The sequence below is a fragment of the Heterocephalus glaber genome, unplaced genomic scaffold, assembly GCF_053883595.1.
Source record: "Heterocephalus glaber isolate CG9 unplaced genomic scaffold, H.glaber_assembly_v1.0 deba00001859, whole genome shotgun sequence".
NCBI classification, from domain to species: Eukaryota; Metazoa; Chordata; class Mammalia; order Rodentia; family Bathyergidae; genus Heterocephalus; species Heterocephalus glaber.
In genome coordinates, this window is record NW_028258500.1 from 498284 (window position 1) to 523543 (window position 25260).

Sequence of the window (25260 nt, forward strand, 5' to 3'; positions counted from 1 at the left end):
AAATTTTCTTTCATAAAGTTAGTCCTGGGTGTCAAACAGGTTTGGAACTGTTACTTCAGAAGTTAGGTTTGATTAATGCACCCTCATATTACTTTTGTTGCCAATCACAGATTATTTATCAAAAATACATGTATTATCTTTCTTTGCAATCCAAGGACTTACTTCAAATGTGGAAAAGAGTGTGGGTGTTCAATGAGGGATATATGATTTACAAGAGAAGACAAATTGTGGAAGAAAGAGATTTTTTAAAACCTGAATATTTACATGGATTTATAATGTTAATTATAACTTTTACTTCAATTTAAGGCACAGTTGAAAACATTTAAAAATATTAAATTCATATAGAGTATGTGTTAAACATAGGATGATTGTTCTCGTTGCCATATTCTGTTTAACACACATCCACAGTGTTACCAAGTATTTCCAGTGTTGTCACCCACAAGCGATATTGCTGTTAACCCAGAAACTATTTGTTTTATGTTATTTATACCCTATTTTTTCCATAGATTTACCAACAACATAGAGTTTAAAAATGAGACAATGGTTTCAAAATTCATTTTTCTAGGCCTGACGAATGACCAAGAACTTGAGCCCCTCATCTTTATCGCATTCCTGGTCATGTACCTCATTACCATCCTGGGAAACCTGCTCATTATCCTAGCTGTCACCTCTGATTCCCACCTCCATACCCCCATGTACTTCTTCCTCTCCAACCTGTCCTTTATTGACATCTGTATGAGCACAACCACTATACCAAAGATGCTGATGAACATCCAAACACAGGACCATAGTATCTCTTACACAAGCTGCCTCTTGCAGGCATGCTTTGTCTTGACTTTTGGTTGTTTAGAAAATTGTCTCCTTGCAGTCATGGCCTACGACTGTTATGTGGCTATTTGTCACCCTGTGAGGTACAGAGTCATCCTGACCTGGTACTTCTGTGTCCTGTTGGTTCTACTCTCCATGCTCACTAGCACTGTGCATGCTCTGCTCCACACTCTGGTGGTGTTGCGCCTGTCCTTCTGCATTGACCTAGAAATCACTCACTTCTTCTGTGAACTTTCTCAGGTCATTAAACTCACCTGCTCTGACACCCTTATCAATACCCTTTTGATATATTCAGCAGGAAACACATTTTTTGCTATTCCAATGGCTGGAATTATTTTCTCTTATACTAAAATTGTCTCTGTTTTGAGAATGCCTTCAGTTCGGATAAGGTATAAAGCTTTTTCCACCTGTGAATCTCACCTCTCTGCTGTTTTCGTATTCTATGGGACAAGTTTGGGTGTGTACTCAGGTTCTGAAGTCATTGACTCTTCTATTAAGAATGCAGTGGCTTCAGTAATGTACATTGTGATCCCTCAAATGATGAACCCCTTTATTTACAGTTTGAGAAACAAGGAAATGAAGAGAGCTCTGATGAATCTCATCATTGAAAACCTTTTAAAGTCTTGTGTCATTGTTTCTGAGTCTCGGTTTCTAGAATGTGTTGAATTGACAAGACAACAGTTGAAACGGAAAGTCAGAGGGTTACATCATCGAGTTCTTGAAAGATAACTATGTGATATGATTTCTAAGTACATTTCAACTTGTATTTTAAGCTTCTTTTTGATTCATCCAATTCTGTGATGTTTAAAAATGATTTTGATCCCTAAATTCCACTGCGTTAATATAACTTCTTAGATGAAAAACATGATTTTTTTTTTACTTCAATTTTAACAATTATTAACTGATTGTTTCCAGAAAAAGTAACATTGGAATATTTGCATTAATCAGGGATAGATAAAACAAAAGCTGTGTTAATATCTGGAGAGGTGCTCTTTCATGATTCCATAGTAAAAGACATGTGTGTTTCATCCATTATGTAGCAAGTGAACTGAACTTTAATGCATGTTTAATTAATTACTGAGACTTTCCCTAGACAACTATATTCTTCTCAGGTCATATTAACATCTCCCTTACTCAGCTTCATCATTTATTTAATTCACATAATTAGATTGTATGAATAATTGGAGATGTTTTAAAGATATTTGTGATTTTGGAATTCATGGAATAGATACCATAAATTCTCATAAGAAAAGGAAATCTTTACATTAATACCCTTGGGCAATAATGACCTTTATTGGTCATTATTATGACTTCACAAACAAAGGATGTCCAGGATTAAGGCTTCATTAAACCCTGGATGTCATGGCTTCTTCTTAACACTGTTTTTCTCTCAGTCACCAGGTAATTATTTTTTATTTCAGGCTAGTGACATTTTCATATTAAGTTGTGATTTTTCTTATTCAATGAAAATTGTTTACTGATCAAGTTCAAATATCATACAATTATCTGAAACCACAATATCACCCAATTAAGCCAATTTTATTGATAATGTTCCAGAATATGATGCATGCTATTGCCTTGGATGAAAATATTTTACCAGCAAATAGTCATACTAATTGCTTCACCAACAATGAATGTCTATTGCTTTGCTGAGAGTGGGATTAAGACTAATATGCAATGAGCTAACTGGAAAGTATTATCCAGATAACTCTAAATATAACCAAATCTTTGTTTAAAAAATACCAAATCCTGTACACCTTTTCTAACTTACCACATTTAAAGAGTGCACTAAAAATTACTGAAATTAGAACATTTAATTCAGGTTCTAATACCATGGTACCTAAGCAAAGTAATTGTGTTTGGATATTTTTTAAATATAAACAAATCAGGTTTAAAAATTCACAGAGCTAGACACAGAGCAATATCCTGGTTAAAATCATGTGAAAGAGAATCTTGTTATTAAATTTGTAATGTAACACTCTCATGACAAGGAATATAATAAACAAATTGACCAAAGAGTTTACAGAAGACACTAGAAAAAAGCTAGCTGATCTAATGAGAACAATAAAAAACATGAATTAACAGTTTAGGAAAAATTTAGAGTCCATGAAAATGTTTCAAAAAGAAATATGGGAAAATGAGAAATTAGAGATATTTATAGCTAAATGTATGCACATGGAGGTGATGCTCTTAAGTGAAATAAATAGGACACATGTGTAAATACTGAATAGTTTCTCTAGTGTGAAAATCTGAAAATGTAAATAAGGACTAAAAGGTATAATAGATAATGTGAAATAGGAAGAAAAGGGGCAAAGGGGAAGGGGAAGTGGGAAGGGTAGGGGAAAGGAAAGAAGGGAATGGAATTAATATGAGAAAAATATATCTAACTGCAGCTAGATGATGCAATGAGGAATGATTTAATTTTAATTGGAATAAGTGAAATATGAGAAGACAGAACAAAGAGCATATACCAATTTTCAGAAGTACTGGCAGAGAACTTTTAAATGTGAGGGGAAAATTCAACATACAGATAACTGAGGTAAATAAAACTCTGAATAGGCATGATCTAAAGAGTAAAGAATCAAAATCCTGGTATTTTGATTGGGATTTTGCCAAATCTGTATGTTAGTTTTGAAAGTATACTCATTTTGACAATATTGGTTTTCACATCAGGAACAGTGGGCATCTTGGGTTTTTAATTTGTTCTTTAGATTATGTATTGATACATTTTTTGTGTACTGCATATTGTTCAGTGTTTTTCTTGGCCACTTCTCACAAAATGTGTTATTTGATCCAGAAATTAAAACCACTCAGTTATTATGGAAAGGCACTGACTAACTCTCATCATTGAATTTGTTTCTTGTTGCTGATTTCCTTTTTTCCCCTCTTTCTTTCTGCTTAACTGCTCACCTTTCCTGCTGTATTCATTCTATTAGATTTTTTTTTTTTTATTGTTGGCTTCACTGAGTCTTCCTAGGATAATCTCGAGAATTTTTGTAGTGCTGGTTTGTGGATATGAGTTTCTTTTTTTTATGTATTAAATTCTTTTATTGGTACATGGTAGGTATACAACACAATTACATTTCTCATTGGGAATTGTACCTTTATATAATGCATCTTGGTTCTTATTTTTTCCCCATTCCTAGCCCTCACTTCACGGCCTCCACCCTTCCCTATTTACAAAGACTTTATTTCCATTTTTCCCATTTCTCAGCATTTTTTCCTTTTCCTTCTTTCCTTTCCCCTGCCCCTCCCACTACCCCTACCCCTTTGGACCTTTTCTTCCTATTTTACATTATCAATTATTCATTCTAATCATTGGTACATTTTAGGTATACAATATAATGACATTCATCATTGGAAATTTGCACCTTTACATAGTCTCTCTTGGTTCTTATTTTTCACCCTTGCCCAGCCCTCCCTTCAACCCCTCCATTCCTCCCTATTTACAAAGATTTTGTTCCTATTTTTCCATTTTCTCATATTAATCCCATTCCCTTCTAACCTTTCCCTTAGCCCTCCCACTTCCTTCCCCTTTGCCTCTTTTCTTCCTATTTCACATTATCTATTATACATTTAGTCCTTATTTACACTTTCAGTTTCTCACACTAGAGAATCTATTCGGTATTTACGCATGTGTGTCCTATTTATTTCACTTAAGAGTATCGCCTCAATGTGCATCCACTTAGCTATAAATGTCTCTAATTTCTCATTTTTTATGGTTGAGTACTACTCCATTTTATTAAAAAAACCATTTTCTTTGGTTCATTTTCATTCCACATTAGGGTTCCCTCCCATTGTTACCGATTTTGTTCCTTTGGCTGAGAATTGTTTTACTGTTGTGTGAAGCATTAACACTGCTGCAGAAATCTGAACTTAGCTGAGTGCGCCTCCCCTTTCATTCTCTAGCTGCCCTCTCACCCCCAGCCTGGGGCAGAGGTGACTGCTTGCTCTCACCATTTCCTGGGCCCTCCCTCCTGCATTTCTTGCAGCACAGAACACCCACAGGGGTATCTCCTCCCCCTCCTCCTCCTCCTCACCAATCATGTGCTGGACTACTTTGTGTTTTGCTTTTTGCACCTTGCTTTCTTCACTTCACGTATTCTGAAACAATTTCATGGTGATTGTGGAATCTTTATTTTAAAAATAATTGTGTCGAGCCAGGGATTTAGCTCAGTGGTTCTGCCGCCTGCTGCGCAAGCACAAGGACCCAACTTTGATCCCCAGTACCAAAAAAAAAAAAATAGTTGTGTCATGTCCACTGTGTGGACCTAGCAGTGGTTTACTTGACCACTTTCCTGTTCATGGGCCTTTTGGTTTTCAATATTTTATGATTACAAACACCACCACAATGATTTAATGTTGTGTGAGTGTGAGAAGTAAACCTCTGTAGGGAACAGGGGAAGGCGACATTACCAGAACCTCTGCAGTAAGTCCTAGTCTCCTGTGAGCCATGGCAGCACACGTCGAATTACAGGAAAGGTAGACAAATGAGACTGAGAAGCTGAGCTTTGGGTCTGATCAGTGCTGCTCTGGGAGGCAAAGACTAGATGCCCTAGCTTGCAGCACCTTTTATTTAGTACATCAGAAGAAACAAATGTAACAAAAGAATATGTAGATTTTAGTATCACATTGGGATGAATAAGGTGTAACAAAAGACTGGGTGGGGGTGGGGGAAATCTAAGAACAAGGAGGAACTATGCAGATGAAGATTTAGTTCCTCCCAGGAACTACACAGATGAAGATTTGGTTCCTCCCAGGGTGTCTCTTGCAGGTGTGGTCTTGTCCTGGAGCATTACACCATCTTGGGATCATTGAGATCTTCCTTGTGACCTGAGGCCAAAATGGAATTATGTCTTGGAGTGTTATAGATGGCCTCTAGGCAGGAGAACTAGGCCTACTCAAATGATTTTTCCCCAGAATTATGTAGCATTGCTCCCAACAAACCTCAAGGTAAATTTAGAGGCAGTGGTGTATGTGGCTTGGCTAGACACTACCACATTTCTCCACATAAGGGTTGAAACTGTATGTAGTTCCATCAGAGGTTTATGAGAGTGTCTGACCTCTTCCTGGAGCCTTCCTAGCTGCATGTGGCATTAGACTAGATTTTGCCATTGCGATATGAGAAATGGCATCTAGTGAAGCTTTCATTAACACATCTCCTTTCTGAGTGGAGTTGCACATCATTTCAGAAAGTAAAGGGCCATTTTATACCTTCAAAAAAAAGAAAAACAAAAAAATAAACACATTTTCTTTATCCAGTCTCCAGTTGATGGGCATTTTTGCTGCTTCCAAGTTTTGGCTATTACAAACTGCGCTGCTATGAACATGGGTGCACATATATCACTGTGATATGATTCTTTTAATTCTTTGGGGAAGATCCCCAGCAGTGGAATAGTGGGGTCAAATGGGACTTCCAGTCCTAGTTTTTTGAGGTATCTCCATACTGATTTCCACAGTGCTTGCACCAGTCTACACTCCCACCAGCAGTGGAGCAGGGTTCCTCTTTCCCCACAGCCCCACCAGCATTTGTTATTGGTTGATTTCATGATAGCAGCCATTCTTTCTGGAGTGAAGTGGAATCTCAGCATTGTTTTCATTTGCTTCTCTTGAATGACCAGTGATGTTGAACATTTTTTGATGTATTTATTTGCTATTTCTACTTCTTTATCTGAGAAATGTCTGTTCATTTTAGCTACCTATTTTTCAATTGGGTCTTTAAATTTGGGAGGTCTGATCTTTTTAAGTTCTTTATAGATTCGAGATAGTAGACCATTGTCTGAGGAAGGGCAGGTGAAGATTTTTTCCCACATTGTGGGTTGTCTCTTCACACTGCTGGTGGTTTCTCTTGCTGTCCAGAAGCCTTTTAATAAGAAGAGATCCCACTTGTTGATTGTTTGTGCTAGTTCATGGGCAACTGAGGTTTTGTTCATAAAATTTTTTCCTACATCGATGTCTGCAAGGATTCTACCTAACTGCTGCTCCAACTGGTTCAGAGTTTCTATTTTAATATTTAGATCTTTACTCCATTTTGATTTTAGTTTAGTGCATGGTGAGAGATACAGGTCTAGTTTTAATTTTTGGCAAGTTGAAGCCCAATTTTTCCAGCACCATTTATTAAAGAGGCTATCTTTCCTCCAGTGAGGGTGTTTGGCTCCTTTATTGAAGATGAGATGGCTGAGTGTGTCTGGTGTTGTTTCTGCATCTTCTAATCTGTTCCTTTGGTTCTCAAGTCTGTTTCTTTGCCAGTACCATGCTGTTTTTATCACATTAGCTTTGTAGTATAGTTGGAGGTTGGGGATTGCAATACCACCTGCCATGTCTCTGTTACCTAGAATTGCTTTTGCTATTCTGGGTCTCTTCTTGTTCCAAATGAATTTTTGGATTGTTTTCTCAAGGTCTATGAAGTATGCTGCTGGGATCTCAATTGGAATTGCATTAAATCTATATAGCAGTTTTGGAAGTATGGCCATTTTCACTCTGTTAATCCTTCCTACCCAGGAGCAGGAGATGTCTGTCCATTTTCTGATATCATCCTCAATCTCTCTTTTCAGAATGCCATAGTTTTCAGAGAAGAGGTCTTTGATTTCTTTTGTTAGGATGATTCCTAGGTATTTCAGGTTTTTGGATGCTATTGTGAAAGGAATTATTTACCCTATTTCTCTCTCAGTGAGTCTGTCATTTGTGTAGAGGAAAGATATTGATTTTTGTGTGTTGACCTTGTAACCAGCTACTTGACTGAATTTGGTGATTAAGTCTAGAAGACTTTTGGTGGAGTTCTTGGGGTCTTCTATATAGAGTATCATGTCATCTGCAAATAATGACAATTTGACTTCTTCATTACCTGTCTTCCTTTTATTTATTTCTCTTGTCTAATTGCTGTGGCTAATGTTTCCATAACTATATTGAACAAGAGTGGTGTTAGTGGACATCCTTGTCTTGTTCCTGATTTTAGTGTGAAGGATTTCAGTTTTTGACCATTTAGTATGCTATTGGCTGTTGGGTTTTCATAGATGGCTTTTATCAGTTTGAGGTAGAGACCATCTATTGCAATTTTTTGTAGTGTTTTTATCATAAATGCATGTTGGATTTTTGTCAAATGCTTTTTCTGCATCTATGGAGATAATCATATGATTTTTGTCCTTGTCTCTATTGATATAGTGTATTACAGTGATTGTTTTGCATATTTTGAACCATCCCTGCATCCCCGGGGTGAATCCCACTTGATCAGGGTGTATGATCTTCTTGATGATGTTCTGCATTCTGTTTGCCATTATCTTACTAAGGATTTTTGCATCTATGTTCATTAGTGAGATTGGCCTATAATTCTCTTTTTCAGTTGGGTCTTTCTCTGCTTTGGGGATCAAGGTGATGCTTGCTTCCAGGAATGAATTTGGGAGTATTGCTTCCCTTTCAATTTCACTGAAGAGTTTAAACAGTAGTGGCCACAGTTTCTCTCTAAATGTCTTGTAGAATTCAGCAGTGAAGCCATCAGGACCGGGCTTTTCTTAGTTGATAAATTTTTAATTACACTTTCAATTTCATTGGTTGATATTGGGTTATTCAGAATTTTTGGGTCTTCTTCGTTCAACTTTGGTAATTCATATGTACCTAGGAATCTGTCCATTTCTTCTGTGTTTTCCATCTTATTGGCATATAGGTTCTGGAAGTAGTTATTGATGATCCTCTGGATTTCTTCTGGGTCTGGTGTAATTTCACCCTTTTCTTTCCTAATTGCATGGATTAGGGCCTTTTCTTTCCTTTTTCTGACAAGGCTGGCTAAAGGTTTTTCAATTTTGTTGATTCTTTCAAAGAACCACCTCTTGGCTTCATTGATTTTTTGTATCGTTCTCTTAGTCTCCATTGCATTGATTTCTCCTCTGATCTTTATAATTTCCTCCCTTGTATGAGCTTTGGGGTTGTCCTGCTCTTCTTTTTCTAGAAGCTGGAGGTTCAGCATCAGGTTATTTAATTGGGCTCGTTCTGTTTTCCTAATATGCATATTCACTGCTATGAATTTCCCTTGTAAGAGAGCTTTCTTTGTGTCCCATAGATTCCAGTATGTTTTATTGTCATTGTCATTTAATTGAGGGAACTGTCTGATTTCTTCTTTAATTTCCTCTGTGACCCATTGGTTATTCAGAAGTGTGTTGTTCAATTTCCACATGCTGATGAAATTTTTTGAGTTTCTTTTGCTATGGATCTCCAATTTCATCGCACTATGGTCAGATAATATACAGGGGATAACTTCAATTCCTCTGCACTTACTTAAACATGTTCTATGTGTGAGTATGTGGTCTATTTTTGAGAATGACCCATGTGCATCTGAGAAGAATGTGTATTCTGATTTTGTGGAGTGGAACACTCTGTAAACATCTGTTAAGTTCATTTGTTCAAGAGTTCGATTGAGTTCTAATACTTCATTACTTATTTTTAGTCTAGTTGATCTATTTGTGACAGTGGGGTGTTGAGGTCCCCCACTACAATTGTATTAGTGCATATATGACTTTTCATGTGTCCCTTAGTATTTGTTTTATATAGTTGGGTGCACTAGTGTTTGCTGCATAGATATTTATGATTGTCATCTCTTCCTCTTGGATTCTTCCCTTTACAAGGATGTAGTGTCCTTCTTCATCTCTCTTAATCAGGGTTGGTTTGAAATCTACTTGATCTGGAAAGAGGATCACTACTCCTGCTTTTTTTCGGGTTCCTCTCACATGGAGTATTGTTTTCCACCCTTTAACTTTCAGTCTATGAGTTTTCTTTTGAATGAAGTGCGTTTCTTGTATGCAGCATATTGTTGGATTTTGCTTCTTGACCCATTCTGCCAGTCTATTTCTTTTGATTGGTGAATTGAGATCATTAACATTAATGGTTATAACTGAAACGTATTGACTTGTCATTGCCATGTCTTTTTCTTTTTGTTGGGTTCTCCCCCTTTACATTTAATTTCTTGTCATGCCAGATGGGTTCATTCTGCTTTGCTTCCTGGGGTTGTGATCCTCAATGTCTGTTCCTAGGATACTGTGTAAAATTCTTTGGAGTGCTGGTTTGGTATTCATGAAGTTCCTAAGGTGCTCTTTGTCATGAAAGTATCTTTTTTCTCCATCAATTTTGAAAGATAGTTTTGCAGGGTACATCAATCTGGGTTGGAGGCTATTTTCTTTTAGGGCTTGGAATATGTCTCTCCAAGCTCTCCTGTCTTGATGGTTTGTGTTGAGAATTCTGCTGTGATTCTGATGGGCTTTCCTTTGTATGTGATTTGTTTCTTTTCTCTAACTGCTTAGAGAACTTTGTTCTTCTGTTGAGTTTCTGGAATCTTAACAATTATATGCCTATGTGTAGATTTTTTTTTTGATCAAGGCTATTTGGAGTCCTATATGCCACACTTATCTGTATGTCAAGCTCTTTTCCCATGCTTGGGAAGTTTTCTGCCATTATTTCTGTGAAGAGATTTTTTATGTCACCTCCACTCTCTCCTGTTTCTTCATTGAGCCCAGTCCATCTTATGTTATTCTTTTTTGCATCATCTAGCAGCTGCTGGATTGATTTCTCACGTTCCCTTATAACTTTGAAGCAATTTTTCTTTTCCTGGTCACTAACTGCAATCTTATCTTCTATATCTGAAATTCTGTCTTCACATTGGCTCATTCTGCTGTGTAGACTTTCAATGGAGTTTTTCATGACCTGGAAATCTATTTGCATGTGTTTTATGGATCCCATTTGTTTCTTATGTTGGGATTCTATCATGTTCCTGTGCTCCTCTCTAGATTTATTAATCATGTCTTGCACTAGGGGCACAATTTCTCCTGTTATCTGAGAAATTATTTCTGATTTCCTTTTTTTCCAGATCCCCTTTGTTGTCAGTTCAGTGGGTCCAAGTGGTTGAGCATCAGGGTATTCCTTCTCATTTCCCTTTCGGGTTGCTGTAAGTGATCTGGAAGTCTGGCTTGAGACTTGTTTATTTCTCATTTCGACTGGGCCAGCAGGCTGTTAGTGCCTGCATGTATTACCTCCTCTGAGCTGGGTGCAATGGGCCAGGGGCCATGAACAGCGGTAGGGATGCTGACCCAAAAGCCCTTTCCTGTGGGCTGGGAGCAGCTGGATGGATCGTGGCCAGGAAACCCCTTCCTCTGGATCAGGAGCAGTGGGATGGTAGCTCAGAAGCCACTCCCTCTGGGCCGAGAGTGGTGGGAGGGATGGTGGCCTGGAAGCCCCTTCCTCTGTGCCAGGAGCAGTGGGACAGAAGGTGGCCCAAAATCCCTTTCCTCCATGCTGGCAGCAGCGGGAGAGATGGTGACCAGGAACCCCCATACTCTGTACCAGGAGCAATGGGACGATGGCTCAGAAGCCCCTACCTCTGGGCCAGGAACAGCAGGACTCAGTACCTTGGTCTGGTGGTCTGGTGTCCTCTGTGTCTTTGCAGTGTGGAACCAGGTGGCTGCCTGTCTGCAGCGGGGTGATTCCCTGTCTTCTGCAGGACTCAGGACCTCAGTAGGGCATGCACAGACCTTCCTGTGTGCCCACAATAATCTTTTTATCATTAGTTTATTGTTATCATTTTACAAATACTGAATAGAAAAATATTCCTCTGGGAATAATGGTCTAGTAGCTATCTTTAGGAACCTGTTTTTTCTTTCTTTTTTTGTATTAAATTCTTTTATTGGTACATTGTAGGTATACAACACAATTGAATTTCTCATTGGGAGAAATGCATAATGCATCTTGGTTCTTATTTTTTCCCCATTCCTAGCTCTCCACGCCCTCCACCCTTCCCTACTTACAAAGACTTTATTTCCATTTTTTCCATTTCTCAGCATTTTTCCTTTCCCTTCTTTCCTTTCCCCTGCCCCTCCCACTACCCCTACCCCTTTGGACCTTTTCTTCCTATTTGGCATTATCGATTACTCATTCTAATCATTGGTATATTTTAGGTATACAATCTAATGACATTCAACATTGGAAATTTGTACCTTTACATAGTCTCTCTTGGTTCTTATTTTTCACCCTTTCCTAGCCCTCCCTTCAACCCCTATAGTCCTCCCTATTTACAAAGATTTTAGGAACCTGTTTTTTCATGATGGTGAATACCAGGTTGTAGTATAAAAAGGATTCTAAAAATGAGACTAGAAATGAATAACTGAAATACTTTATTATGTTAAAGTCTTTATTATCAGGAAGGGTGCTTAAGCAAGTGATACACACAAGGATTACAAACACACTGGAAAAGTTGTACACTTAGATTTTTCTCCCCACATGAAATTGCATAACTACCTTTAGTTATTGAATGCAGTTTTTCCATATTTATAGAACTATTATTTTTACTAAATAAAAGAAAATTTATTTAGATAGGTGCCATTTGAGAAGGAATGGTTCCTAATACGTATGTTCTATAGGTAAAAGAAAATTTTGAAATACTGGGGAAAACTGGAAAAATTAGAAAATTGTAAATAAAAGGGATTAGGTGTCATCAAGAATAAAAAATGTAAAAGTAAATTACACAATAAAGCATTACAAAGAAGCTGTAATCAAAGAAATGGAAACCCCTGGGGAAAAATTGAAGGAACAAGCTCTTCTTCCACAAACTTATCAAAGGATCTAGAATCTGGCTCTCAGGCACTGAGCTCTGTGGTACTGGGGTGCTTCTTCAATCTCATACAGTGGAATCCTTTAGAGTTTCCCTCCAAAAGAGTCTTTTCAGAGCACTCTTGATGCACTTATTCCTCAGACTACAGATAAAAGGGTTCAGCATGGGTGTGACCACTCTGTACATCACTGTGGTTGTTGCAGTTGAGTGTGAATTTTGAATTAGAGCAGAACTGAGGTACACACCTAAGCCTGAGAAATAAAATAAGTAGACTACTGAGAGCTAAGATGCACAGGTAGAGAATGCTTTATACCTCCCAAGCTGATGAGATGGCACATATTGTGGAAACTATTTTAAAATAAGAGTAAAGGATGCCAGCAAGGGGACAACAAGCCATCAGCAGAGTTGTAAAATACATCACCACATCATCAAGAAAGGTGACAGAACAGGCATGATGGACCACCTGATTAAGTTCACAGAAAAAGTGAGAGAATTTCAACTCTGTACAGAAGGACAGATGCACTACCATTAAGCTCTGTAAAATGCCACAAAGGACATTCATGATCCAGGACAGCAGTACCAGCAATCCACAGAAAAGAATTCATGGTGACTATATAATGCAGGGGGTGAGAGATGGCCACACAGTGTTCATACGCCATCACAGTAAAAAAAAATATGTGCAATCCTACAAAGGTTACAAAAAAGTACATTTTGGTGTTGCAGTCTTTATATGTTATGATTTTGCTTTGTGTGTGTGTATTCACCAGCATCTTGGTCAAAGTTGTAGAGATGAAATAGATGTCCACAAAGGACAGGTTGGAGAGGAAGAAGTACAAGGGTGTGTGCAGGTGGGAGTCTGAGATTGTGGCCAGAATGATGAGCAGGTTCCAAATCACAGTGGTTAAATACATGGAGAAGAAAAGTGAAACCAGGATGGGCTGCAGTTTCTGGTCCTCTGAAAATCCAAGAACAAATTCTGAAATTTGTGTCATTTCTTGATTCTATGTGGTTGATAAGCCTATAGTGTGGGGAGAGACATTAATTAATAATTTTAAGTACTATAATTTTCATTTTAAAGTCAAGATATTATATTATTTTTATATTACATCAATGAATTCATCCTTTTAACAGGTCTTTCTACAGCCTCTCATTAAGAACGTCTTTCCAATGCTCAGCCATTCATCAAGACCTCATGAGATCAATAATTGTAATTAATATTCCTTTATCCCTTCAAAGATTATAAATCAAATGTAAACCTTGTTACAGGTACAGTATAATAATGTGTGAATAGTGCCTTAAAAAAACAATCATCCCTACAATTTATAGACAAAGAATACAAATTTTATAACACCCCAGATAATGCCAAAAATGTAGCAGATGAAAGGAAGCAGATGAAAGATGGAATTTAGACAAGACCAGCAAAGATGACATTTATATATATATTAGTACATGTTGTGCATGGTTGCTATATTAATGATTACATTCATCATGGTAAGTTGGCACATGTACATAACACATCTTAAGTCTTTTGACTTCTCCTTATCCTCCCTTTTCTCCATCTTCCTTGCATCTTTAGTTCCCTCTCCCACTTGCAGAGGATGTGTCTTCCTAACTCAAATATCTTTTATTTTGTTCTTTATTTATAATTTGGGTTTCTCATGTAAAAGCCTGGCAGTAAGAATGATGTTAACTGTAGTAGCTTCAAAATAACTAAAGGAATATAATTTAATTATAATCAAAAACTAATTTTATGTATAGCTATAAAGTAGTAATAATTTAAGGGTATCAGTATGTGTCACTCATTCTAGGGTAAACTGCCCAAAATTTGCAAATAGAAGTATATAACAGAGTCTTTAAAATGCTAGGAGGAAAAAAATAAGACAAAAAAAGACAAAGAAACTAGTAAAATAAAATAAAATGCTAGGAGGAAGAAGTACTTAAGGTATAATTTCATCTTATATAAAAATTGAAATGTTAAAATGCTTATGAAAAATAAAGGTAATTTGATTCAAATAATGAAGAATCCCTACCAAATGATGGATGAAGATAATGTAAAAATCAAAAAAAGAAAAATATGGTATAATGGAATCAAAGAGAAGTGAAAATAAGTCAAAAATATGCAGAACAAGTGTTTCATTTCCTCAAATGACACAAAATAGCCCTCTATACTTAAAAAGTAATGAGAAACACAATCCAACCAGAGAATGTATTTGACAGCACAAATCTGTAAACTTTCACACAGTCCCCCCAAATATTCATAAATACATAAATGAAGAAAACAGGAAGCATTCCAGGTGGTGACAAATTATAATTCTTTAGTTTGAAAGAATGCACTAAAAATAAGAATAATTCCAACAGATAATTTTCAGTAAAGTAAATGTTTAACAAACTCATAGATATATTTAGCCTCATGACTGAAGAAGTAACCACAAAGTAAAACATGAGTATATTCACATTGAATGATTTTTAAATTTGAATGCACAGAGAATAAGAAGAGATACTACACTATAAATAACAGATGAACCATTGTTGCAAGGTAGTATGTGCAAGATATCCACTAGTCTTAGTCTTCTGCATTATGGAATAATATTCAAATATCCTGCATCTTATAAATAAAAATAAAAATTTCTCATTTAACTGTATATCCCTCTATTGTTAATGTCTAATTTCTCTACTTCTGTTAATTGTAAAGATCTTTGGAAACATATTCTACTTTTACTGAAAATACATCACCCCTCCCATTTCCTCTACTAACGCTTCTTCCATTACATTCATTTCATTGTCAACAATGATCTTGTCATGCTACATTCAAGTGATACATTGCTTTCTAAAATCATGAATAAATAAAGCAAGCAAGAAATCAAGCAAACAAGCCACCCAGAAATTGCAATCTCTCAGCTCAGGGCTAAGCTGGTTTAACTCTCAGGAGACCTCAAGTAAGTTTTCTTGGCTTCCATTCTCTGATTCTCTGGTAAGAGTATGGGCTCTTGGAGTTACCTGGGTACGAATTCTGAAAGGAAAGTCTATATATAGAAGTCCTAATTCTTCCCTAAGTTGTTGATGATGGACACTGGAACCCTGACCTTACACACAATACTAGGAACAAGTCAAGCATTGGTCCCAGACTTAGGACTTAGAAAGAGACAACCATATTCTGTCCAACCCAAGTTTACACATCCTGGGGACAGTAGCACAGGGGATATATACAACTCTTTAGACCTTCACATCAATGACATATCGTATCATTCCAAATCCTGGGGACGTCATTTCCACGTGGGTCATTGTTCTGGAGAAAAGAAAATTTATTCCTGCACTTTGTTTTTTCCCAAGACACCATTGTAAATGTCAGGGGAATGTAGACTTCATTACTTCTTCTCCATGAACTTTTGTGCTGTTTGGAGATCCAACCACCTAGTACCTAATTTCTACCTCACTTTAAACTTTTTCTCCAGGTCTGACATTGACGATACTGTTCAGACAAGGTCTTTGGATCTCCAAAACTTGTACTGGGGACAAAACCCTTGACATCTCCAAGAACTTGCTATTCTTTTCAACAAGGAGAATCATGAACTTTCAATTATAAAACCATGGTTACACCATTGGTTTTATGGGCACTTTCCCAATACAATTGGGAAATTCATATTGAGTGCACAGGTTAAGATTTGTCATTCAGTCTTTCATTTGAAAAATATTTGATAATTATAAAGTGATATATTTGTATCATTTTATACATGTTTCCCTAAGACTAGAAGCTTATAAATATTTTCTTTTTTATGAAACTCCATTCTGGCCACCTAGATTGGGTATCGCTATAGTCTCTCCTACTCAGGACGCTCCGTGGGAAGGTCACTAGAGACCAGGTATTCAGGGTCATCCTGGGCACATATTGAGATCTAGTTATTAAAGCAACAAACAAAACATTAAAGTTTATTGTATGAGGTCATTACCATTATGACTTTATTCTACATTTTCAGAAATGGGGCTTAGAATGTTAACAAACCTACCCAAAATTATAAACCAGGTTCATAAGGACAGTTTTAATTGAAAGTCAGTCAAAATATTTCCTGTTCTCCTGTTGTACACAGCCTTATCCAGGAACAATTTTGTCTTTAATGGACATTTGGAAATATCTGGGAAATTTGATTATCACAGTAGGGTATGCTATATTCATCTACTGGATTGAGGCCACCGTATACTGAGACGACTATATACATTATTTCTTCTATTAATCTACATTAATACAGTGGCATCACTGTTCACCCTATCTTTTAACACTCTTGCCTCTAACTTTTCCAGTGTATTGTGACCTCTGGTTTGCTCTGCTTCTTTGAGGTCAGCTTTTCTAGCTTCCACAAGTGAATGGGAACAGTTGGTAAGTGTCTGTCTCGCTCTGGATTATTGAATTGAATGTACTCTAATGTGCTTTAAACTCACCCAAGTTTTTACAAATGACAGGATTTCATTATTTTTATAAAAATTTTTCATTGTACATATGTGTAATCACATTTTCTTTATCTTTCATTGAACAATTGGCTTGATTCTGTATCTTGACTATTGTGAATAGTGCTGCAATAAATATAGGAGTGCAGATGCTTCTTCTGCACATTAATTTTCTTTCTTTGGATATATTTTCAATAATAGCTGGGTCATATGGGAGATCTATTTGGGGATTATTTAGAAATTTCCATATTTTTCCATAATAGGTATATTTATTTACATTCCCATGAAGAGTGTATAAGATTTTCTATTTCTCCACATCCTCAATAGAATATTGTTTTTTGTATGTTTCATAATATTTATTCTAACTAGAGTGATGCGGCATGTTTCACTGTGCTTTAGTTTTACATATTCCCTATAATTAATGATATTGGACATTTTTGTACATTGTTGGCAATTTTATATCATTTGAGAAATACATCTGATATCATTTGTTGTTATTCAAATCAGATTATTTGTTGTTGATTTTCTGAGTTTCTTTTTAAAAAATTTTTATATATATATATATATATATATATATATATTGGTGCATTTTAGGTACAAAGTACATTTACATTTATCATTGGGTGTTTGTACCAGAACATGATGTATCTTAGTTTTAATTTTTTCTCCCATTACCTGTGCACCCTTTACCCACTCCACCCTTCTCTATTTACCCAGAGTTTGATTCCATTTTTTTTCTTTCTCATAATTTTTCCTTTCCCTTCTTCCCTTTCCCCTTCCCCTCTTTCTTGTAGATTCTTGATATTAATACCTTTTCAGATGAATAATTTCCTAATATTTTCTACCTTTCTGTAGGTTATCTCATCACTCTTGATTGTTTCCTTTGCTGTTCAGAGCCCTCTTATTTTCATATAATCCCATTTATTATTTTTTCCTGTGATTAACTATGAATTTGGGTCCTATCTGAAAAGGTTTTGGCTTACTGATGCTGCTATGTTATCTTATGGTAGCTTTAGAGTTTCAGGTCCAATATTTTTGTCTTTTATGCACTTGAAGTTGATTCTGTACATGGTGAGATATGAGTCATTCTTCAGCAACAAATATCCTGTGTTTTCAGTACTATTTGTGAAGTGAATTTTCTTCTTCCAATGTGTGTTCTGTGTATCTCTGTTGAAAATCAGTTAGGTATAAATACGTACTTCTCTCTATTTCAATCCATTAATCTATATGTCTGTTTTAGTGCCAGCACCATGTGGTTGGAAGTAGTATAGCTTTACAGTAAGTCATGAAATCATGTGTGTTGATTTGTCCATTGGTATTGGGGTGGGCATTGCATTAAATCTGTAAATCTACTTTGAGAAATATAAACATCTCAACAATATTAATTTTCTGGATCCTATGTATTCTCCATCAGGGTTTTGCAGCTTTCATTGCAAAGATGCTTCAATTCCTTGATTAAATTTATTCCTAGGTATTTATTTATAGGTCTTTTGTAACTATTGTAAATGTAATTGTTTCCTTGAATACTTTTTTATCTAGTTTGCTAACAGTGTTTAGAAATACTGTTGATTGAATGTTGATTTTATATTCTCCAATATTATTTAATTATTTTATCACTCACAAGAGTTTTTATGAAGTCTTTATGTTCTTGGTGACAAATTTACTTTTCCATTCCAGTTGCATGTTTTTATTTTTTCTCTTGACTCCTAAGACTTCCAGTACTACTTTGAAAAATAGTGCTAAAAGTTTATATTTTAACCTCATAATGGATCTTAGAAGAAACAGTTCTATGTTTTCTGTTCAGTATGATGTTTATTGTCATATTGATGTAAAGTGTTCTCATATATAATCTTAATTGAGTTGAGGTATATTCCTTCTGTACCTAAATTGTTGAGTATTTTTATTATGAAGGAATGTTGACTTCATCAAATGCTTTTTCTGTATAGATTTAGGTGATCATATGCTTTTTGTTCTTCACTCTGTCAATGTGATATATCACATTTATTGATTTGCACACATTGGGCCATTCTTGCATCTCTGAGGTCAATATCAATTGATCAGGGTGTGCAATCTTTTTCAAGATTCTTTTAGATCTACTTTGCTGATATTTTGTTGCGAATATTTTCATCTACATTAATCAGAGTTGTCTGATAGTTTCCTGGTGTGTGTGTGGGGGTGTGAGTGTTTGTACTTGGCTGGTTTTTATATCAGGGTAATTCTACCCCAAGTAAAATGAGTTTGAGGTTGATCTACCTAATGGTGGATTAAAGCTAGCAGCACTCATAGGATGCTTGTAAGATGATCACCAGGATGTGCAGTTACTTTGAAAAGGGTCTTGTTGAAAATAGTTTTTGAAGGATATTATTTCAAACTGATAAAATCTACTTCCTTAGTCATGTTTTCATCACTTGGATAAAGTACCTGACACCACAATGTAAAGAAAAAAGAGGATTATTTTGGCTCACAGTATCAGTTCATTGTTGGCTCATCTTAAGGCAAAAATTGTATGATGAAAGGACATGGTGGAAGAAGTGTTTTCAACCCTTAGCAGCCAGGGAGCAGAAAGAGAAGAGAGGAGCAGAGAACAGGAATGTTACCTTCCAGATCACCTCCCCAGTGGCCCACCTGCAACTGGGCCCCACCTTCTATAACAAATAAGATGCAGTATGGTCCATCTACTTTTCAAACACATGAAGCATTTGTGGGATATTTTAGATCTAAGCCATAACATTCTTCCTATAACCTCTCAATATCCATGTCATTTTGAAAAATAAATTTAGTCCATCTCTAAGTGTCACCAGTCTTAACAGTTCCAGCATTGCTGAAAAGTCTAAGTCTAAAGTCTCACCTGAGACTTGAGGCAAATTCTTAGCTATGAGTCCTTGTAAAAATCAGAAGATTAAGTACTTTCAACAAAAAATGGCAAAGAGTAAACATTTCCATTCCAAAAGGGATAAATAGGAGGATGGAAAGAAACTGGAACAAAGGAAGTCCAAAATCCAACAGAAAAAACATTAAATCATCTAGTTCCATGTCCAGCATCCTAGACAAGTTGTGGTGAGATGTAATCTCCAAGTGGGTTGATCAACCCTACCCCTATAGCATTGCCAGTTGCAGCACACATGGCCTCTTGGGGAGGCTCCACTCACTGCCTACAGTTTCTTCATCAGACATTCCACTTTCCTGGATTTTTCATCTTCCTTAGGTCTTTCCTGCATTTTTAGCTTCACTTTCACAGTTTGACTCATTGCTCTCAGAGACACACTGTCTGGCTTTGCAATCATTCTTCTGAAATCTAGGTGGAAGCTTCCATGACCCTATAACTCTTGCACTATCTGTGCCTGGAAAATAAGCACCAGGTGGATTATGCCCAGGTCTGACACACCAAGCAGTAGGCAGGTCCCTTTGGGCTATGGTTACAGAAGTCTCTGAGTGCAGACATATTTGAGTATTTTGAAACAAATCTAGGGAACCAATTCTCTAGATAGTGCTCCTGCAGCATGGGTCACCAAGCAATGTCCAAAGAAATGATTGACATCTACATAGGGCCAGAGTCATAGTAGATCAGCCATGGTGCTGGTCATCCTGTGTGTATGGATTACTCCAACCCCAACACACACACCACAAAGAATAGTCGAGTGTCATTATTGTTAACATTGAGAATCTTTGAATTACGTACTTGTAATATTCATAGCTGTCTTCATATTGTGTCCCCAATTATGGGTACCAAGTCACATTCCATCGCCAAGTTAGAGAATACTCCTTTTCTATTTTATTTGAAAGTCTACTCCTAATCAATCTAACACCTCTTCATGTTTGTTTTTCCATAAGGCTGGAGGGTATGAGAAAACATTTCTTATCTCTTTAAACTATTTCTAACTTTAAGCAAATATATACATATTTCATCACCATGTTAAGTTCCCTTTTATTATCTGTCTGTCCATTTTTACCATTATTGTTACTTCAGAGGATTTTCATTTTATAAATTTTTCTTTCTCCATTGACTTGTGTGGTGATATTTTTGAGCAGTGTATAGGTTTTCTTTGTGAAATTTTTATTCTCCTTGATTATTTTTGTTCTGAGGTCATTTTTATATGGTATTTGAAACCATAAAAATTTCACAACTTTTGACAAGGAATATATTTATTTTTTCTGTCTCCTTGTTTCTGTAGGACATTCAGGAGATAGAATGTAGGTTGGAATTTTGCCAAAATCAAGGGAGCTTTTTTTCCTTTTAGTCTCTCAGGGACCACTTGAGTTTATTTCTTATTTTTCCCTTGTGTTCATGTCATTTCTCTCTTATTTCTCATACTGTATTCATTAAACTTATTTTTGATGAATATTTCTGTAAATATAGAGCAGAAGTTTAAAAATGAAACAACAGCCTGTGCTTTTTGTTTATTGGAGGCTTAAAAATGGAAATTCTGGGCACCATTTCTACATTAGAGGAAAGATCATCCGATCTTCTCAATCTGCTAGTAACTCACACAGGGTGGTGGTCAGACCAAAGGGCCAAAATGTGGTAACAGTGGTTTTTGCCCAGTCCTCACAGCACAGATACCCGGACTCTGGATTCCAAGGTGACTCTGATAATATATAGAGAGAACTCAAACATCAGCAGTAGAAAAGACAGTTTCCATTTGTACTCACAGGGTGTTTTTACCACAAAATTAATAATGTGCAATAAGTTCATAGTGTGGATGAGGTTATCCCTGAGTCTTGCAGTTTCAGCACCACCTCATTACTCAGCATCCTCTGACACCGTATCTTTCACTCTCCCTCTCTCCTTTCACTTCTCATTGACCTCCACACACTGGCTTCCTAAAGGCCTTGAACAACTTAAACAAGTACTTGCCACAAGGCTTTTGTATTGGCTTCTTCTGATGCCATTTGAAATTTCCCCAGAGAACCTCCTGGCTCCTGCTGTGTATGCTCCAGGTTTCTGTTCAAATGGCACCTTCTCGGTTGTTCTCACCAAGACACCCATGACAACGATATCTTCAGGGTTGGGTGTAAGGATCAATGATAGAGAACCTGCAAGGCATTCATAGTGTCCCAGGTTCCACACAAGGCACCCTAAGCAATATAAAAAAGGAACTTTCTATATACCTGGTTTCATTTTCTAAATGGCTATTTCACTATATGACATATTATATGATTATTCTTTTTTAAAATGTCTTCATTGAGATATAATTCATATTCACTTCATGTATATCATCTGGTATTTGCACGTGCAAATGTATATGATATCTTTACCACTAAAGTATAGACATGCAATTTCCTTATTTACATATATTCTATGTCCATCTTTGGAATGTAATAACTTGTTTTACAGCAGGGCTAATCATTACTTATATTCAGGACTTGAAACATGGTTAACACTCTGTATTTTCCTCAAATATATAAAACAGTTTCTCAATAAATCTGTACATTACCTGCATTCCTGGGGATAAAACTTCAGTGGGACAGACATATCTAAGTAGGAGTGACACTAGGGATGTTCTACAGAGAACAGATCCTCAAAGAAAATATACAAAGTAATTTAGAGCCTGGAAAATATAAATAGGAAGATTTCACCTATATAGGTAACATCAATTTGTGTGAATAGCACTCCTGTTTTTTTTTTTCTTTTTCCTAGTAGTTGCATCCTCCATATAGAACTAGGAAACAGCACAAAAATTTCTGCTTCTAGGATTTTCAGATGACATTGAACTGCAGCCCCACATATATGGCTTTTTCTCTCCATGTAACTTGTCACTATGCTTGAGAGCCTACTCATTATCCTGGCGATCATCACTGACTCCCATCTTCACATGCAAATGCACTCCTTCCTTTCCAACCTGTCCTTTGAAGATATGTGTTTCATGTCTACCACCATGCCCAAGATGCTGGTGGTACACATATACATACACAGACCAAGTTCATTACCTATGTGGGTTGCATCACTAAAATGTACTTTTTCTTGCTCTTTGTAGATCTGGGTGGCTTGTTCTTGGCTGTAATGTTCTATTACCACTTTGTGGCCACATGTCATCCCCTGTATTACATGGTCATCATGAACCACAGGCTCTGTGTCTCTCGCATTCTAGTGTTCTGGATCATGAGTGTCCTGCATGCATTGTTATAAAACTTACTGGCATTGCAGCATTCTTTTGTACATATTAGAAAATCTGTGATTTTTCTGTGAATTTAATCCAATAGTCCAAATTGCCTATTCTGAAAACTTTCTTAAGGACCTTGTGGTGCATTTTTTACCTGTGTTATTGGGTACTGGTTCACTTGCTAGTATCATTTACTCTTATTTCAAGATAGTTTCTCATCTTCTCAGGGGAGAATAAGGCATTTTCTACCTGTGTCTCTTACCTCTCTGTTGTTTCCTTATTTTATAGCACTAGCCTAGGTGTGTACATTAGTTCTGGCTTAATTCATAGCTCATAGCCAAATACAATAGCCTCAGTGTTGTACACTGGATTTACCCCTATGCTGACCACCTTTATCTACAGTTTGCAGAATAAAGACATAAAGAGAGCTCTGAAAAGACTCCAGGGAGAGTGGGGGGACTCTTTGAATGTGTGAAGTCCTCTTTGGATGTGGCTGAAAAAGTGCCATGTTGGCTGCATTCTAATCTTCAGAGTTGGAAATTGTGATTCTTTGATCCAATTGTGAATGCAAAATTAGTCTATTTACTTCCTGGTGTTTTCATTACTCTGATTATAATCTTTCTTTTGTAAAGTGTTTGTTAGTACATGTTTGCCATAATAATGATTAGATTCATTGTGAGGAGTTGGTGCATAACACATCTTAATTCTTTTTATTCCTCCTTCCCCTCCACTCCCTTTCACCTCCTCCACCTCTAGAACCTCTTCCAATTTAGAAAGAATCTATCTTCCCATTTCCTACTTTCTCCCTTTTGTTTTGATCTTTAAGCCATTTATATTTTGGAATACTTATATAAGAGAAATCATGTGATATTTAGGCTTGTGTATCTGATTTATTTCTTTTAAAACCATCTTCTCAAGGTGCATCCATTTTCTGACAAGTGGCTCAATTTATCCTTCTTTATGACTGAGAAGTACTTATATACTATATTTGCTTTCTGATTTCAACTTTCTTAAAAATATCAGCAACTTAATTTTAATTAATTAATATAAGTGCCTATTATTTATATAGATTAATGGGATTTATTTTGACATATTTGTACATGAGTTAAATATACTTCATTTATTTCCTCTCCTATTACCCCTGCATTCCTATCCCATTATTTTCTTTCTCTTCTCTGATAATCTGCCCTCTACCTTCAAGTTATTTTTAATGGATTCCAAATATGAGATAAAGCTTACAATCTCAGTCTCTGAATCTGATTCATTTTGTTTCATGTTTGTTTTACACAGTGGTCTCTAATTCCATCTATTTTTCTGAAAATATATGATTTCACTGCTATTTAGGATTGTATAATGCCCTATTATGTCTTTCTTTCTATCTACCTGTCATTTGTATCTTCTATCAACTGTTTCTATCACATTTTCTTTGTCATTCATTATTTGATGGGCAATTAGGCTCATTCCATAGCTTGAAAATTGTGAATTAATTGTGCTATAATAAACATGATTTTACAGGTATCTCTACAGTATCGTTACTAATTCTTTTGGCTAAATACTGAGGTGTGTTACAGTGTGAGCAAAGAAGAGCTCTATTTTTGTGCTTTGAGGAACATCCATACTAATTTCCAAAGTGGCTGTTCTAATTCACATTGCCTCCAACAGTACATAAATGTTCCTTTCTCCTACCACATCCATACAGCATTGGTTGTTTGTTGTATTCTTGATGATACCTATAAGATGTATGTAAATCAAAAGTACATAAAAATGACATTCTATTTTTTTAAATAACTTTATTATCAAACACACACACATACAAAAAGTTAAAACTATTCAAAGAAGAACAATGCAAGGGAAAAAAACTACAATAATGTTCAAATACAGTAGAACTCAACCAAAACAAAACTGAAAAGCACTTAATCATTTTTCCATATAACTTAAAAAAGCATCTCAAGCACCAACAAGACACCAGAGGATGTTCTTTGTTTCAGAAAGATCCCCAAAACCAACATTGAACAAATAGTGGTCTGGGAAAAAACTCCAGTTAGCTAGCAGACTCCAAATAAGATGAGCTTCTCCCTAATTTAAATGTTGATACAGTCATATGACACGCGATGGAAACACAGTCCGAGAAATATGTTCTTAGGCCATTTCATCCATGTGTATCCTTAATTACACTTTCAGTTTCTCACACTAGAGAGACTATTCGGTATTTACAAATGTGTGTCCTATTTATTTCACTTAAGACGATGGCCTCAATATGCATCCATTTAGCTATAAATGTCTCTAGTTTCTCGTTCTTAATGG

General features: G+C 36.2%; 1 protein-coding gene and 1 pseudogene across 1 annotated transcript; one reads left to right on the forward strand and one right to left on the reverse strand.

The window, feature by feature from the left end:
• The first annotated feature begins 540 nt into the window (after positions 1-540).
• On the forward strand, positions 541-1557 carry LOC110347497 (olfactory receptor 7G2-like). The gene has a single exon (XM_087204044.1). It carries the CDS (start codon positions 541-543, stop codon positions 1555-1557), a length of 1017 nt encoding a protein of 338 aa, XP_087060170.1.
• A 10924-nt stretch (positions 1558-12481) lies between these two features.
• On the reverse strand, positions 12482-13407 carry LOC101705068 (olfactory receptor 7A10-like; annotated as a pseudogene).
• Between the last annotated feature and the right edge of the window lie 11853 nt (positions 13408-25260).